The 16980-nt window shown below is 42.8% G+C and overlaps 1 protein-coding gene across 1 annotated transcript in view; it reads left to right on the forward strand.

The window, feature by feature from the left end:
* Window positions 1–16980, forward strand: part of LOC126285668 (DC-STAMP domain-containing protein 2) — a 287117-nt gene that overhangs the window by 56015 nt on the left and 214122 nt on the right. The window contains exon 5 of the mRNA XM_049984879.1: window positions 10603–10762. Coding sequence (XP_049840836.1) covers window positions 10603–10762 — 160 coding nt within the window. The remainder of the gene's footprint in view (window positions 1–10602; window positions 10763–16980) is intronic.

Raw genomic sequence — 16980 nt, forward strand, 5'->3', positions numbered from 1 at the left:
TGAAGTCCACACAAAGTCTCAATTTTCCGGAAGGTTTTGGCAAAATTACTAAGGGTGATGCCCAGAGAGAAGCCTGCACACGTTCAGTTACACCTTGTGGTTCCAAATCGTGTAATGTTTTTGCGACCTCATCAGGCAATACGTGGGGAACATTGAGCGCGCTGAAAAATTTTGGTTGCGTGTTTGCTTTCAGTTCCAAATGTGCTGTATAGTTCTTAGCGCAACTGAGGCCCAGTGCAAAAATGTCTGCAAATTCTTCACATAGACGAGAAACACTGTCTGAAGGCAGTCTGGTTCACTGAGAGGACCTGATTGACTATGGACAAGTTAAACAACTGAAATAAATCGAAACCAAACAAGTTCAGTGCAGAAGAAGAACGAAGGACGTAAAATGACACAAGTTTTGTTTGTCCTTTGTATGTTGCAAGAAGGCTGCACTGTCCTAACACAGGGATACTTTGACCTGAATAACTACTTAACATTTGCAACATGCAGCGGAGGTGTGCCCAGCAGTTTGTAAGTGTCTTGATTGACCAGTGAAAGTGCAGCTCCGGTATCGAGCTAGAATGGTATCAGAATGAGATTTTCACTCTGCAGCGGAGTGTGCGCTGATATGAAACTTCCTGGCAGATTAAAACTGTGTGCCCAACCGAGACTCGAACTCGGGACCTTTGCCTTTCGCGGGCAAGTGCTCTACCATCACTTTGCCGTTAATGTCCAAGTCTACAAAAAGTTTATTGTCCTGCTGACGACAAGAGCGACTGTCTCGTGCAACGTGAACTGACACTGGTACATAATCACTTGCGACTTCACGGGAGTTCCAGCGATGTCGACGCACACTATTTTTGGGACGAACACAGACACTGTTAGAGAGAGTGGCACTGCGCGGAGTGGAATGAACTACATGAATTTCTATGGGCGAAATTTCCTGAGCTTGAGCATTTTTGGTTCGATTCCGATCTGAGCTTTTTCTGGCAAACTCTCTGAACATATCCTTTTTTATTTCAATAAAAGTAAATAGCTTGGCGTGACGAGCAATTCACACGCGAATGTTTAGTAGCACACTGCGGGCATGATTTGATCACTGCATTTGCTTGCTGGCGCGACACACATGGCTGAGAGCCTGGCGGCAGCGGCACAGACGGGCGCGAGGGCTGTTTACTGCTCCATGCAGCTCGCCCGGCGGGCCGGTTAACCTGACACACGGCCGGCGAAGTTTCAAATGATTCCTGAGCAAAGTCAAGTGTGTCCTGCCGATCCAATATCCATCACTTGTTGAGGGGAGGGATTTACTACTTTCAAAATCTGTTCCCTTATACAAACATCAGAAACGTTCTGTGCAATTGCATCACGTACCATAGTACCTGAATAAGGGAGTCCACATTGACACTCAAAAGCACAATCCCTAGTGAGGCTTTGCAAGGTTGCAACCCACTCCCGATTAGTCTGACCTGCCGTACGTTTTGTACGAAATATGCATCTAATGCAGACAAAATTTCTTCGTAGGACAGAGTTGCTACGTCGCGGCGGGGAAATAATTTGACTATCACACGGTACGTATGTACCCCAACGGAGGACAACAAAAATGGCTGCCGCTCGTTACCTTGATTTCTGTAGGCGGCGACATGGAATCCAAATTAGCGTGACCACTCAGTCCAGCTTTCCAGTGCAGCATCAAAAGGTCGAAAAGTTGGTGCAACAGCATGTTGTGGCTGCATTAGCGATGAAGCAGCTGCTGCCACATCGTTTTGCATCGTACGTTGACCCTGGATGAGCTGTCTAAGGGCATCCAGCAAGGCCTGCGTCTGCTGATTCTGTAAGCAATAAAATTCGAACAGTACATCTGGAGATTGTGGCGAAGTCATTACACAAGTAAATCAGGGCAATTTAGATAAGAACACTTTTACTCTTGTCGCCAATGTTGTGGTTGGCAGTAGAGCCAACACCGTGTTACTAAAGGAGGCCAAAAGGCACGCGTTTTAGCTCACGCAGGCTGGCGTGAGGTCTGGAAGAGGACCAGGAAATTAGAATTTAGAAACAACGGACGTAGGCTGGTGGAATACTTAACTTTAATCCATTAATGACGAACATCGGTCTGGATGGTACATATTTTACAATATCAATAGTAACGGATAATGGCGCCTTGCTAGGTCGTAGCAAATAACGTAGCTGAAGGCTATGCTAACTATCGTCTCGGCAAATGAGAGCGTAGAAGTCAGTGAACCATCGCTAGCAAAGTTGGCTGTATACTACCGGACCACGGCCGATTTGAAGGCTACCACCTAGGAAGTGTGGTGTCTGGCGGTGACACCACACTACCAACCAACCATGACCCTCCACCCCTCCCACTTTACACCCTCTGGTCACTTTCAAGGAATTCCTTACCTCCAACTTCTTTTTTTTTTACCATCATTCACCTAGCCCCTTCTTGAGAACACTAACCTTTCAGCAGAAGAAAGGACAGCCATACACAAAACCCATCTCCCACCTCACGCCAACAGCAGCTCTCACTCCTACCTTCTATGTCCTCCCCAAAATCCTCGAAGCTTAACAATCCTGGATGCCCCATTGTAGCTAGCTATTGTGCAACCACTGAAAGAATTTCTGCTCTTGTTGACAAACAGCTTTAGTCAGTTGCCCGAAACATTTCCTCCCACATCAAAGATTCTAAGCACTTCCTTCACCCACTATCTACCATCCTCATCCCTTATCCTCATCATGGTTGCTGCCAGCTCCCTCTACACGTCATTAGAATGGCCTTACTGCTGTTGAACACAACCTCTCCCAATGTCCTTCAGACTCCAAACACAACATCTCATTCCTTGTACACCTTACCACCCATATCCTGACCCACAACTATGTGTCCTTTAAAGAGAAGGTGTAGAAACAAATCCATGGCATGTTCATGGGCACCCATTGGCACCGGACTATGCCAGTCTTTTTGTGGGCCATCTAGAGCAAACCTTGCTAACCTCCCAAAACTTCCAACACCTTGTCTGGATCAGGTGCATTGTTGTTATCTTCATAATCTGGACTCAGGACAAATATATCCTTTCCTCATTCCTTCATAACCCAAACACCTCTCCCATCCATTACACTTGGTCCTCCTCAACCCAACATGGCACTTTTGTAGACGTTGATGTCTACCTCCCTGAAGGCTCCTTCCACACTTCTGTCCACATTGAACCCACTAACCACTGTCAGTGTAAGCATTTCAACAGTTGCCACCCCTTCCACACCAAATAATACTTCCTATACAGCATAGCCACCTGTGGATGATGTATCTGCAGTGATGAGAACACCCTTTCCCCCTATGCTGAAGGCCTCATGAAGGTGTTCACTGACATTCACCACCGCCGAAACCTAATCGACAAACAGATTTCCCATGCCGTATCCACTTACACCCCTAACCCTCCCAGCACCCTCAAGAATGAGCTACAAATGGAGTGGCCTCCACATCAACCAACATCGTCCTGGACTGGAACAAGTGAACCATATCCTCTGTCAGGACTTTGATTATTTCTCTTCATGCCTACCAGTATCCTTTCCACCCTATCTAAAGTAGTGTTCCATCATCCATCCAACCTATACAACATCCTAATCTATTCCTGTGTCGTTCCCACTCCCACCCCCTTGCCACAAGGATCATATGCCTATGGTAGACCAAGGTGCAAGACCTGCCTAATCCACCCACCCAGCACCTCGTACTGCAGTCCTATTATGGGCTTATCATACACCATTGCCGGTTGTGGTGGACAAGCGGTTATAGGTGCTCAGTTCCGGAACTGCTACGCTCGCAGGTTGAAATCCTACCTTGGGCATGGATGTGTGTGATATCCTCAGGTTAGGTTAAAGTAGTTCTAAGATCTAGGGGACTGATGACCTCAGATGTTAAGTCCCATAGTGCTCAGAGCCATTTGAGCCGTACACCATTAGAGGCAAGGTCACCTGTGATGGCATACCCTAACACCGCTGTAAACATCCCACGGCCTTTTATGTCAGTATGGATACCAACCAGCTATTCACAAGGAAGAGTGGCCACAGCCAGACTGCTCCCAAGAACAGTGTAGATGATCCAGTGGCACAGCATGCACAATTTCAATGGCTGCTTCACAACCCAGGCCATCTGGACCCTTCTCTCCACCACTAGCTTTGCTGAACTACACAGATTGTAGGTATACTCACAATACATCCTGTGCCCCATAATTGTTCTCACATCAGTCACCAGTAATCAGCTGTCCCCACACCCTCCTCCCAATTCATATTCCCATGTCACCTTCTTCATGTGCTGTTCTCCACTGGCCCCGACAACTGTGCATCACTTGCGTAGCCCATGTACTCGCCGTCGCTCCCTCCTGCGTTCCCAGCTGGCAAACCGACTGCCTCCTTCATAGTCCCTAGTCACCAACCCCCAAACCTTCTCCCTGCCACCTACTTCTGTGTCCCTCTACCCATCCTACCTGACACAACCACCATCAAAACCTAGTCCACCTGTTGCACTGCTTATCTGCACTAGCAATTAGAAAGTTTTCTTTCTTTTTGTGTGTATCTATTGACCACTCAACACTTAAGCTTTTCAAGTATATTTTATAATGGGATAAAAGTGTATAACAAATGACCACAGGAAATTAAAGAAATAAATGAGCCCCTCACTTCGAGACAAAAGCTTAAAACCTTCTAAGTAAGTAAAAGTTGTTATACTGTAAAAGAATATTTAACATGGATGTAGATTATTAGCAACATATGACATTATCACAAAATATGATGTAATTATAAATGTGTGTATGACTAGTTATAAAAACTACACAAAATATGAGAAATCTGTTTCATTGTAAATCTAAATGTGTGCTCATCTATTATAAACTGACGACATCCATACAATATATATTGATCCAAGGATAAATAAATAAATAAATAAATAAAAGTGTATGGTCTCCTTTAATCCAAAATAATTTATTTTCTTGTTTACAATTTATTGTGTGTGGGGTGAAAAATTTTAGTGCAGTATATCTAATACTATATCCTTGAAACACAGACATTGGAATTTGGTGGTCCAAAATAGGAAAAACTTTACTCAAGTCTAAAAAGCTGTCAGTGGATTTTCTTTCTCTCAATATCATGTTTCACAAAATCTTAAACTGCATTGAAGACATGCGGGGCATCTTTGAGGATTGTGTTTTTGTTCATGAATTTCATTAACCTACCATACACTCATTCAATCTGATATTGAGCAAGGAGTAAAGGAAATGTATATTGAGCAAGGAGTAAAGGAAACAAAAGAAAAAATTAGGGCAGGAATTAAAATCCAGGGAGAAGAAATAAAAACCTTGAGGTTTGCTGACAACATTATAATTCTGTCAGAGACAGCGAATGACCTGGAAGAGCAGTTGAATGGAATGGACAGTGTCTGGAAAGGAGGATATAAGCTGAACATCAACAAAATCAAAACGGGGGTAATGAAATGTAGTCGAATTAAATCAGGCGATGCTGAGGGAATCAGATTAGGATATGAGGCACTTAAAGTAGTAGATGAGTTTTGCTATTTGGACAGCAAAATAACTGATGATGGTCGAAGCAGAGAGGATATAAAATGTAGACTGGCGATGCCAAGGAAAGTTCTTCTGAAGAAGAGAAATATGTTAACATCAATTATAGATTTAAGTGTCAGGAAGTCCTTTGTAGCCATGTATAGAAGTGAAACTTGGATTATAAACAGTTTAGACAAGAAGAAATTAGAAGCTTTGGAAATGTGGTGCTACAGAAGAACAATGAAGATTAGATGGGTAGATCACATAACTAATGAGGAGGTACTGAAGAGAATTCGGGAGAAGTGGAATTTATGGCACAACTTGACAAGAAGAAGGTAAAAATTGTAGAGGGAGACCAAGAGATAAATACACTAACCAGATTCAGAAGGGTGTAGGTTGCAGTAGTTAGACAGAGATGAAGAGGCTTGCACAGGCAGGATTGAGAAGTGTGGAGAGCTGCATCAGATCAGTCTTTGGACTGAAGACAACAACAACAACAACAACAACAACCATACACTATTTTTTATGAATCTGGCATAGTCTAATTATAAAGAGATTGTATTACAGTGTTGTAATTTTTTTTTTCCTTTTGTACGGCTAGGGATTACTCGGACAGTGTTAAGACAGCCAGGATGTGTGTCCATCAAGAAATATAAGTGTACTATATCTGCAAGGGATACTGCAGTGATTTTAATTCATTTATTTGTGATGAAATATGAAATACCATAAATTTCTGAAGATTTTTGTAAGTTATTGCAGTGAAAATTATTTCATCCAATGTTTTTTTCATGGATATAGATGGAATGAAGAGAGACAAGAGCTTACCTTTTTTTAATGTTGTTTGGGCCACCTCTATTATCATTGATTATTAAATCAATGGCAATTTATAATTCCAGAAGAAATTTGCAAATATATTTGGAACCAGTAGATGTCATATTGTAAGAGTTCAATGTGTTTTTTTTTCCTTTTTTGGGGACACTGAATTTGTATTCTTTATTACTTACCAGACTGCTTTACTTTTATTTGCTGCAAGTTCAAAAGAATAGTAGGAAATTCTAGAGAAGTTTTCAAACTTTTTGTCAGTGTTGTCTTACGTACCCCTTCATATGTTTCCCTTTTTATTAAGTAATTGAATGTTACTGCAGTCTGCGAATTGAACCGCCATGAAGTCACATTTATGTTATATAAGGAGCATTCAAAAAGAAATGAGCCAGAGGCATGTTTACAGAAACCGGTACCTGTATGTTTAGAAGTATTGATCCTGGCTGTTGAAAGGCTTGTCCCACTGTGACACAAGGTGGTGAACGGTTGTTTCATGAAATTCCTGGGGCTGTGATGCTGAACAGTTCCGCACGTACAGCTGGATGTCGTCATCTGAGGTGAATCTTTTTCCCCCTATGCTGACGTTCTTCTTTCACCAAGATTGCCCCCTTCCGCTTCACTTCCTGCAGCACAGGACAACAGTGAATGTCCGGTGTTACTTGCAAACCTTGACTACCCTTCACCAAGCGATCAAATCAAAATGACAAGGCAATCTCACCTGTGGGGTCATTCTGCTCCATGACAATGCAAAGCCTCATAAGGCCAACACCGTCGCGGCACTCCAGCAGAAATTCAAATGGGAAGTTCTCGGCCACCCTCCATACAGTCCAGACCTCTCTCCCCCAGATTACGCCATTTTTGGTCCCCTTAGAAAGGCTCTGAGTGGCAAACGATTCACCGCAGATGATGATTTCCAGCTTTATGTGTGGAACTCGTTAACATCACAGCCCTGGGAATTTTATGAGACAGCCATTCACTGCCTTGTGTCACAGTAGGACAAGTGTCTCTACAGACAGGGTCAATACTTCTAACATACAGGTAATGGTTTCTGTAATTATGCCTCTAGCTCATTTCTTTTTGAATGCCCCTTATAGTTCTGAATGTGCATTAGGTAGTTTGAAAGGATATCTACTTGATTATTAATACTAATATTAACACTTTTTCAGTAAAAACTTGCACTTGCAGATATTTGGTGATGGCAGTAGCAGATACGCTTGTTGAGCTTCTGGAGGTTTACTTAAAGTTTAAATTATTTTTTAGTTTGAACATTAGTTGGTTCCTGTTGATGATTCCAAGAAAATCAAAATTGAAATCTACACACAACACTATTAATTTCTTGCCTAGCTGTGACCCATTTAGTACAGTTTTAATATTGTTGATATATAAATCTTTTCATCTATGGAGTGATAAATACATACCACAATTGTTATTTGCACCACTGACTTCAACAACTGTTACCTTAAACTATCTTTCCGCATTGAAAAGTGGAAACATGTTAATAGTTTTATATTTTAACCAACATTTGACTAAAATCATAGTAATTCCATTTTTGTAAGTGCTTGAACAGGAATAATTGGTTAGTATGTAGGCTGTTGTTGAAAATGAAACACACTGGTTGCCCTACTGGTGTCCATTAAAAGGAATAAAGCCCCAGAAGCATCCAGATATAATGTATGCAATATATAGTTTAACTCTGGAATATTAACTAAATAGCTATGTATAATGCCATGAATAGATACAAAGCCTGAGAAACAATGACAAGTCACCATGTAGCAGAAATATTATTCAGCAGATATAGATATAAGTAAGATTGCATTTGCTATAACAGAGCATATGTATGGTTTGAGAATATGCTGTTTTACAGAAAATATTTATAAAAGTCCTGTGTAACTACCCGAAATAAGAACCTTCGGAAAAATTAGCAATTGGTGGCAAGATGTAGGCACACATGCAAAAGGTCACACAAATTCCAGATTTTAGAACTGGTATTGCTCCCCTCTGAGAAAACAGGCTAAAAATAAGGCTATTACATTCCAAAGAATCTTAGTCAAGGTATCCCTAGAGCAGTATTGAAGGGAAATCAAGAACATCTTGCTGTGTTCCTTTTATTCCAGGGTACTGGCTATTTCCCTACATAATTCCTAAATAGTCATAGTTTCTTTAGTGACTTGCTCTTGTATGGCAACAGTTGCTTATTACTCTTGAATTAGAGCACTACAACATGAAATAAAAGTCATTAAGTTTGCAGTAAAATAAAATAATTGTGCTGGACCACAAGCACAGAGGTAGTGATATTGATAAACTGTGGTGGAAACCACAGAAATAGTTAGTTTAATTGGCTGAGTAAGTATACTAGTCCATAGGCACCAAAATGTAACTTCACTGTAGCAATCTCACATACTAGTGTAGGCAACATGCACAGCACTTCGAGCACTTTCATTCACTGTCTGGATGAATTTGTAAATATACACTCCTGGAAATGGAAAAAAGAACACATTGACACCGGTGTGTCAGACCCACCATACTTGCTCCGGACACTGCGAGAGGGCTGTACAAGCAATGATCACACGCACGGCACAGCGGACACACCATGAACCGCGGTGTTGGCCGTCGAATGGCGCTAGCTGCGCAGCATTTGTGCACCGCCGTCGTCAGTGTCAGCCAGTTTGCCGTGACATACGGAGCTCCATCGCAGTCTTTAACACTGGTAGCATGCCGCGACAGCGTGGACGTGAACCGTATGTGCAGTTGACGGACTTTGAGCGAGGGCGTATAGTGGGCATGCGGGAGGCCGGGTGGACGTATCGCCGAATTGCTCAACACGTGGGCGTGAGGTCTCCACAGTACATCGATGTTGTCGCCAGTGGTCGGCGAAAGGTGCACGTGCCCGTCGACCTGGGACCGGACCGCAGCGACGCATGGATGCACGCCAAGACCGTAGGATCCTACACAGTGCCGTAGGGGACCGCACCGCCACTTCCCAGCAAATTAGGGACACTGTTGCTCCTGGGGTATCGGCGAGGACCATTCGCAACCGTCTCCATGAAGCTGGGCTACGGTCCCGCACACCGTTAGGCCGTCTTCCGCTCACACCCCAACATCGTGCAGCCCACCTCCAGTGGTGTCGCGACAGGCGAGAATGGAGGGACGAATGGAGACGTGTCGTCTTCAGCGATGAGAGTCGCTTCTGCCTTGGTGCCAATGATGATCGTAAGCGTGTTTGGCGCCGTGCAGGTGAGCGCCACAATCAGGACTGCATACGACCGAGGCAAATAGGGCCAACACCCGGCATTATGGTGTGGGGAGCGATCTCCTACACTGGCCGTACACCTCTGGTGATCGTCGAGGGGACACTGAATAGTGCATGGTACATCCAAACCGTCATCGAACCCATCTTTCTACCATTCCTAGACCGGCAAGGGAACTTGCTGTTCCAACAGGACAATGCACGTCCGCATGTATCCCGTGCCACCCAACGTGCTCTAGAAGGTGTAAGTCAACTACCCTGGCCAGCAAGATCTCCGGATCTGTCCCCCATTGAGCATGTTTGGGACTGGATGAAGCGTCGTCTCACGCGGTCTGCACGTCCAGCATGAACGCTGGTCCAGCTGAGGCGCCAGGTGGAAATGGCATGGCAAGCCGTTCCACAGGACTACATCCAGCATCTCTACGATCGTCTCCATGGGAGAATAGCAGCCTGCATTGCTGCGAAAGGTGGATATACACTGTACTAGTGCCGACATGGTGCATGCTCTGTTGCCTGTGTCTATGTGCCTGTGGTTCTGTCAGTGTGATCATGTGATGTATCTGACCCCAGGAATGTGTCAATAAAGTTTCCCCTTCCTGGGACAATGAATTCACGGTGTTCTTATTTCAATTTCCAGGAGTGTAGTATTGTTGTCTAGGAAACTGTCAGTTAAGACCAGAACATAATTTCAGATGACTAACAGAGAATGGAGCAAGCTCATGGCCACTCACTGAACATAGATGAAATGACACTTTTCAGTAGTTCTGCATCTTCCATCAATATGCCTGATGGGGTTGCAAGAGTTTCTTCATTCCTTTCCTTTCTTTTCCTTGGTAACGGAAATTCTGCTCTTGAAAACTGGTGTTTGTGCGTACCTACATTAACATTTGTTATGACAATAAAAAGTTTTTTTTTCCCTTCACTTGTTCGTAGTTTCATTTTGGAGATTCTTCTCCCCATGAAAGTTGGAATTTATTGCATTTCTAAATTTCTTAATCCCTACAGGAGCAGTTGAAAATTGCAGCAAAAAAAATTATGGAGGCTATCAAGAAGCCCTTTTTAGCAATGAAAGATGCCCTATCCAATGCAATGAAAACAATTAAATCAATAACACTCAAGATCAAGGATACATTGCTGTCCATAAAAAGAATTGTGATGTCTGTATGTAAGCTGAGAAAAGAACTTTATGTTATAACTTAACAAAATATTTACAAGTTTCTTGTGGTCGCTGTAAATAAATTGCAGTAGTTCAAAAGAAAAACATCTTTTGATTAATGTGCAAAAGGTGTTTTTCTTTTGAACTAATACAATTTAAAAATATTTATACCTGTATAGAGTGATAGTACATGTGTTAACTAAGATGTTCATCATCTCTTGGGAATTAGTCAGAGGAAAAAATGGGAGGAGGTGGGACACAGTGATGAATTTCAAGGGAGATATAGCTGATTATGAAGGTGAGGAACTCAGCAATCATATTCCTGTAATAGATTCCACAGCTGGTCATGTAGGTGAGGAACTGAGCAGTGATTTGCTTGTAATAGATGAGTAAATTAAAACTGCACATAGGGCAGTCAGAAGCTTACAGATAAAGGCGGATGGGACTGTGTATAGAGGCAAAGATGGAGAGAAAGGAAAGGGGAAGGAAATAGCCCAGGGGAAGAATAAACATAGAGAAAAGAAGACTATTGGCAAATGTGAAAGGAAGATATGGTATTTAGCAGGAAGGTATTATAAATTAAGGAGGGGATCATTAACATACTGTAGATAACAACAGAAAAGTTCATATTGGTGATGGGACCAAAGGATATGCTTTAGAGAAAGTTAATGGCAGTGAAAATGCGAGGAATTGCTATAAAGTTGAATCATCTATATCATTTATGTTTGAAGTCACATACACTGTCCTTGATATTACTCTGTGAAATTTTAGAGTGCGTACAATATTACATGGCCCCTAGTTGCACGGAAGGTGTCATAGGGCAGGGGTTATGGGTTGTGATGGGGCTCCTTTGCGGATGTGTCAGCGCAGTAGGGAAGATGCAATTCTATATCTGAAACCTTTACATAAACTAACGAAGAGATAGAGGGGCTGGCCAGTACTTACCTCAGATCAGTACAGCCAATAGATACACAAAAAACAACCGAAAATTTACGTTCCTAGCTTTCGGAATAAATGTTCCTTCATCAGGGAGGAGAGAGGGGAAAGAAAGGGAAGAAGGGAAAGTGGATTTAGTTACTCACAACCCAGGTTATGAAGCAACAGGGAAAGGAAAACAGGGAGGGTAGCATGGATGGAGGCATGGTTGTCAGAGGGAAGCCAAAGATATTCTATTGTAAGTACTGTGCCAGCTTCAAACCAAAGAGCATACATACAGAAGTAAAGAGGTATATAGTATAAAGATGTAGGATGAAAAGATGCATGAATGGCTAAAGAGGAAAGGGACAGAGGAGAAGACTGAAGAGTAAATGGGAGTGAGGTTGTTTAACGTAGGTTCAGTCCAGGGGGATGGCGGGATGAAAGGATGTGTTGGAGTGCAAGTTCCCATCTCCGCAGTTCAGAGGGACTGGTGTTGGGTGGGAGAAGCCAAATGGCTCATACGGTGTAGCAGGTTCCTAGGTCCCTAGAATTATGCTGGAGGGCATGCTCCGCTACTGGGTATTGGACGTCTCCTAGGCGGACAGTTCGTCTGTGTCTGTTCATGCGCTCAGCCAGTTTAGTTGTTGTCATACCAATGTAAAAGGCTGTGCAGTGCAGGTATGTCAGCTGATAAATGACATGTGTGGTTTCACATGTGGCCCTGCCTTGAATTGTGTATGATTTACCAGTAGCGGGGCTGGAGTAAGTGGTTGTGGGGGGATGCATGGGGCAGGCTTTGCAGCGGAGTCGGTTACAGGGGTAGGAACCGCTGGGTAGAGAAGGTAGTCTGGGAATATTGTAGGGTTTAACGAGGATGTTATGGAGGTTAGGGGGGCAACGAAAGGCAACTCTGGGTGGTGTGGGGAGAATTTTGTCAAGGGATGATCTCATTTCAGGGGTTGACTTGAGAAAGTCATATCCCTGGTGGAGTAATTTATTGATGTATTCGAGGCCAGGATAATATTGGGTGACAAGGGGGATGCTTCTGTGTGGTCTGAGGGTAGGAACATTGTTGTTGAGGAATGTATTGCTCAGGAGATCTGTTTGTGGACAAGGTCTGCAGGATAGTTGCGGGAGAGGAAAGCACTGGTCAGGTTATTGGTGTAATTGTTGAGGGATTCGTCACTGGAGCAGATACGTTTGCCATGAATACCTAGGCTGTAGGGAAGGGAGCGTTTGATGTGGAATGGATGGCAGCTATCAAAGTGAAGGTACTGTTGTTTGTTTGTGGGTTTGATATAGACAGAGGTGTGGATGTGAGCTTCAACAAGATGAAGGTCAACATCCAGGAAGGTGGCTTGGGTTTTGGAGAAGGACCAGGTGAAACTCAGATTGGAAAAGGAGTTGAGGTTATGGAGAAAATTAAGGAGTGTTTCTTCACCATGAGTCCAGACCACAAAGATGTCATCTATAAACCTATACCAGGCCAGAGGAAGCAGCTGTTGGGTCTTCAGGAAAGCCTCCTCCATGCGGCCCATGAAGAGGTTGGCATAGTATGGAGCCATCTTGGTTCCCATGGCCGTTCCCCTGAGTTGTTTGTAGGTCTGGCCTTCAAAAGTGAAGTAATTATGGGTGAGGATGAAGTTGGTAAGTGCGATAAGGAACAAGGTTTTTGGAAGATCTTCGGATGGGTGTTGGGAGAGGTAGTGCTCAAGGGCAGAGAGACCATGGGTGTGTGGGATGTTTGTGTAAAGGGATGTAGCATCTATGGTGACAAGAAAGGTTTCAGGTGGGAGAGGAGTGGGAATGGATTTGAGGCTTTCTAGGAAGTGGTTTGTGTCCTTGATGTAGGATGGGAGTCTGCGGGTGATAGGTTGGAGGTGTTCGTCTACCAGAGCTGAGATACATGCTGTTGGGGCTTTGAAGCCTGCTGCAGTGGGACAGCCAGGATGGTTCTCTTTGTGGATTTTGGGTAATAGGTAGAAGGTAGGGGTACGTGGCTCAGGTGGAGTGAGTAAGTCTATGGAAGCCGTTGTGAGGCCTTGTGAGGGACCTTGGATTTTTAGGATTTTCTGCAGCTCAGTCTGGATGGAGGGAATGGGTTCCTGGGTAACAGCTTTGTAGGTTGAGGTGTCGGAGAGTTGACACAGTCCTTCTGCCACATACTCCACACGGTCATGTACCACAGTTATGGAGCCTTTATCTGCCGGGAGGATGACAATAGAGCGGTCTGTTTTCAGCTCCTTAATGGCACGGGATTCAGCTGGGGTGATGTTGGGGGTTGTCGGGATGTTCTTCAAGAAGGACTGGGAGGCAACACTGGATGTGAGGAATTCCTGAAATGTCTGCAAGGGATGGTTTTGGGGGAGGGGAGGAGGATCCCTTTGAGAAGGTGGTCGGAACTGTTCTAGACAAGGTTCAACACTGGATCTAGTATTTGGGGGCTGTGTTTGGGTAGTGAAGTGATATTTCCAGTTCAGGTTACGAGTGAATGAGAGGAGGTCTTTAACCAGGGCAGTGTGGTTGAACTTAGGTGTGGGGCTATACGTTAAGTTTTTTGATAGAACAGATGTCTCTGGAGGAGAGAGGGATCTGAATGAGAGGTTTAGAACTGAATTGAGGTTGGTGATATGTGGCATTTGACTGTGGTTATAGTTGAGATTTGGTCTGTGTGGGGTATGTGCTGGGATGGGGAGATTGAGTAGGGTGGCTAGGCTAGGTTTGTTGGCTATGAGTGAGGTTTGTTGACGGTTCTGTTGTGGTTGGTGTTTGTGAGGGATAGGGAGAGGGACCCCACTTCTTAGGTGTTGCACTAGCACTGTGGATAGTTTTTTCAGGTGGTGTGTGGCATGGGACTCAAGTTTGCAGCTGGCTTCTAGGATGATGTTCCTGAGTGTGTTCTCCAAGCAAGGGTTTGAGAGGTGGAGGACTTTGAAGAGAGATAGGAGCTGTTGGGAGTGGTGGTTACATGAAGTAGTGTAGAGATTCAGGACAAGTTGGGTAAGGGCTAAGGATTGAAGGTTCTGGAAGTCCAGGAGAGATTGGTGGAAGGAGGAATTGCACTCAGAGATGGGAACTTTTAAGGTAAGTCCTTTACGGGTAATTCCAAAGGTTAAGCAGGAACGGAGGAAAAGTATGTGGGATTGCAGTTTAGCTACGGTAAATGCATGTTTCCGGAATGAATGTAAATAATGTGGTATAGGATTAGGATACATAGTGGGTAACTGGTGGTAGGGAAATTAAATAACTTAAGTTAAAATAGTAATCATAAGAAGGAGTAAAACAAGGAAGGAAGGACGAGAAAGAAAGAAATTGTGTTAGTAATGTTCAATACCAAAGGAAGACCACTTCTTCCCTTTCTTTCCCCTCTCTCCTCCCTGATGAAGGAACATTTATTCCGAAAGCTAGGAACGTAAATTTTTGGTTGTTTTTTGTGTATTTATCGGCTGTACTGAGCTGAGGTAAGTACTGGTCAGCCCCTCTATCTCTTTGTTAGTATTTGTTTCACATCTTTATATGAGATTTTCCATTAATTATTTAGATCACCTTTACATAACATCTGTCTTGTAAAACTTGTAAGCTACAGATAGTTTCTCTGCAAACAGTTGCATTAATTGATTACACCAGTATGACCAATAATTCAAGGTCTACCACAAATTCTCTGCAAACAGTTGCATTAATCGATTACACCAGTATGACCAATAATTCAAGGTCTATCACATATTATTAAAACACAATGAGTACAGGACTGTGTTGAAATTTCAACAGAGGGAGCAATTTATTTTTGCCAGTCTTGTATTCTTCTTTTTCTTTCTCTTACTGCCATGTTAAAATTAGATTCTTTTCCCAAAACACAGCAGGATTTACACAAATTCATCTCCAAAATGCACTAACATTGCAATTGTGACAGGATCTTAAAACAGTCTAATACTAATCAGACAATTAAGTAAAGTCAGTGACTTATGAAAAGCTCATGCTAGGTATAAAAATAAAAGTGTAAGTCTTTTGTTTGTGTTGTTATCAACTCATATTAAGTCTTATTTCACCACCTATGATGGTCTTTACTCAACTGAAAAATCTGTAGTCACTAATATATCACAGTAGATAAGAAATTTTCACAGTTAGCTGTATCATGAAATATTCACAGGTTGCTATCATTTACCAAACATTTGTTTCAATATCTCAAGCCATATATAAAATGTGAGGGAAGTTATCGATATTTCACTTCCACTGTATTATTTTTGCGCATGATTGGAACTGAGTACACTACATACAATCCATTTTCTCAAGATTGGTGATCCTATTTCAAATTTGAAGAAAAATTCAATATTAGCTCTATTTTGTACACATCAGTACGTGATCTAAGATACACCAAGCACAAAGTCATAGCAACCCCATGTTTCATTTAAATATTTCTGAATTTTGCACAGCACCTTACTTAAAATAGAAATATCACAAAAACTATGATCATCAATGAAATGATATGAGATTTGTGAGAATCATTTTTTTAACAAATAGTTTCTTTAAAATTATTTGAGAAAGGTTGCAGTGCAGCCAGCATACACATGTCTCTGTTCCTACAGTGTAGTTTAGACAAGCAGAGAGTGTTTCATTAATAACAGGAAACAAAATCTGAGGCAGTTACCCCTTCCAAACAGAAGGATCGACTAACCCAGCACCTAGTTCGAGAATGAGTTTCTAATTTTGTGTGAGTTCTATTTTTTAGTTGGATGCTGCAGTAGCAGTATATGTGTCTTTCTATTTTTTAGTTGGATGCTGCAGTAGCAGTATATGTGTCTGCATTTTAACTTCTTTTCTGTTTTTCTGTACTTCCTCTCCACTTCCTCTCATTATTACTTCATATTCCACCTGAACAGGCCTTAGAAGGCCCAGTGGTACCAACTAATCGCCATGTCATCCACGGCTGATATGCATCACTGGATGCATATGCGGAGAGATATGTGGTCATCAAACCGCTCTCCTGGCTGTTGTCAGTTTTTGTGACTGGAACCACTATCTCTCAGTTCAAATAGCTCCTCAGTTGCTTCACAAGGGCTGAGTGCATCCCTCTTGCCAACTGCACTCCGCAGACATGTGCTAGTGAAGTCCGACAGCTCTTAACTACGGTGATCTAATGGGAACTGGTGTTACCACTGTGGCAAGACCATGGGCATTACTACATAGTGGTATCTAACAATTTTAATGTCAACAAGATATTAATTTATTATTTTCTGTGTATATCATTAAGAAACCTTTAATGATGTGAAAAGAGTCAAGCTATACACTCACAAAACTGGATCTACTTGAGG

Source organism: Schistocerca gregaria, chromosome 1 (genome assembly GCF_023897955.1).
Source record: "Schistocerca gregaria isolate iqSchGreg1 chromosome 1, iqSchGreg1.2, whole genome shotgun sequence".
NCBI classification, from domain to species: domain Eukaryota; kingdom Metazoa; phylum Arthropoda; class Insecta; order Orthoptera; family Acrididae; genus Schistocerca; species Schistocerca gregaria.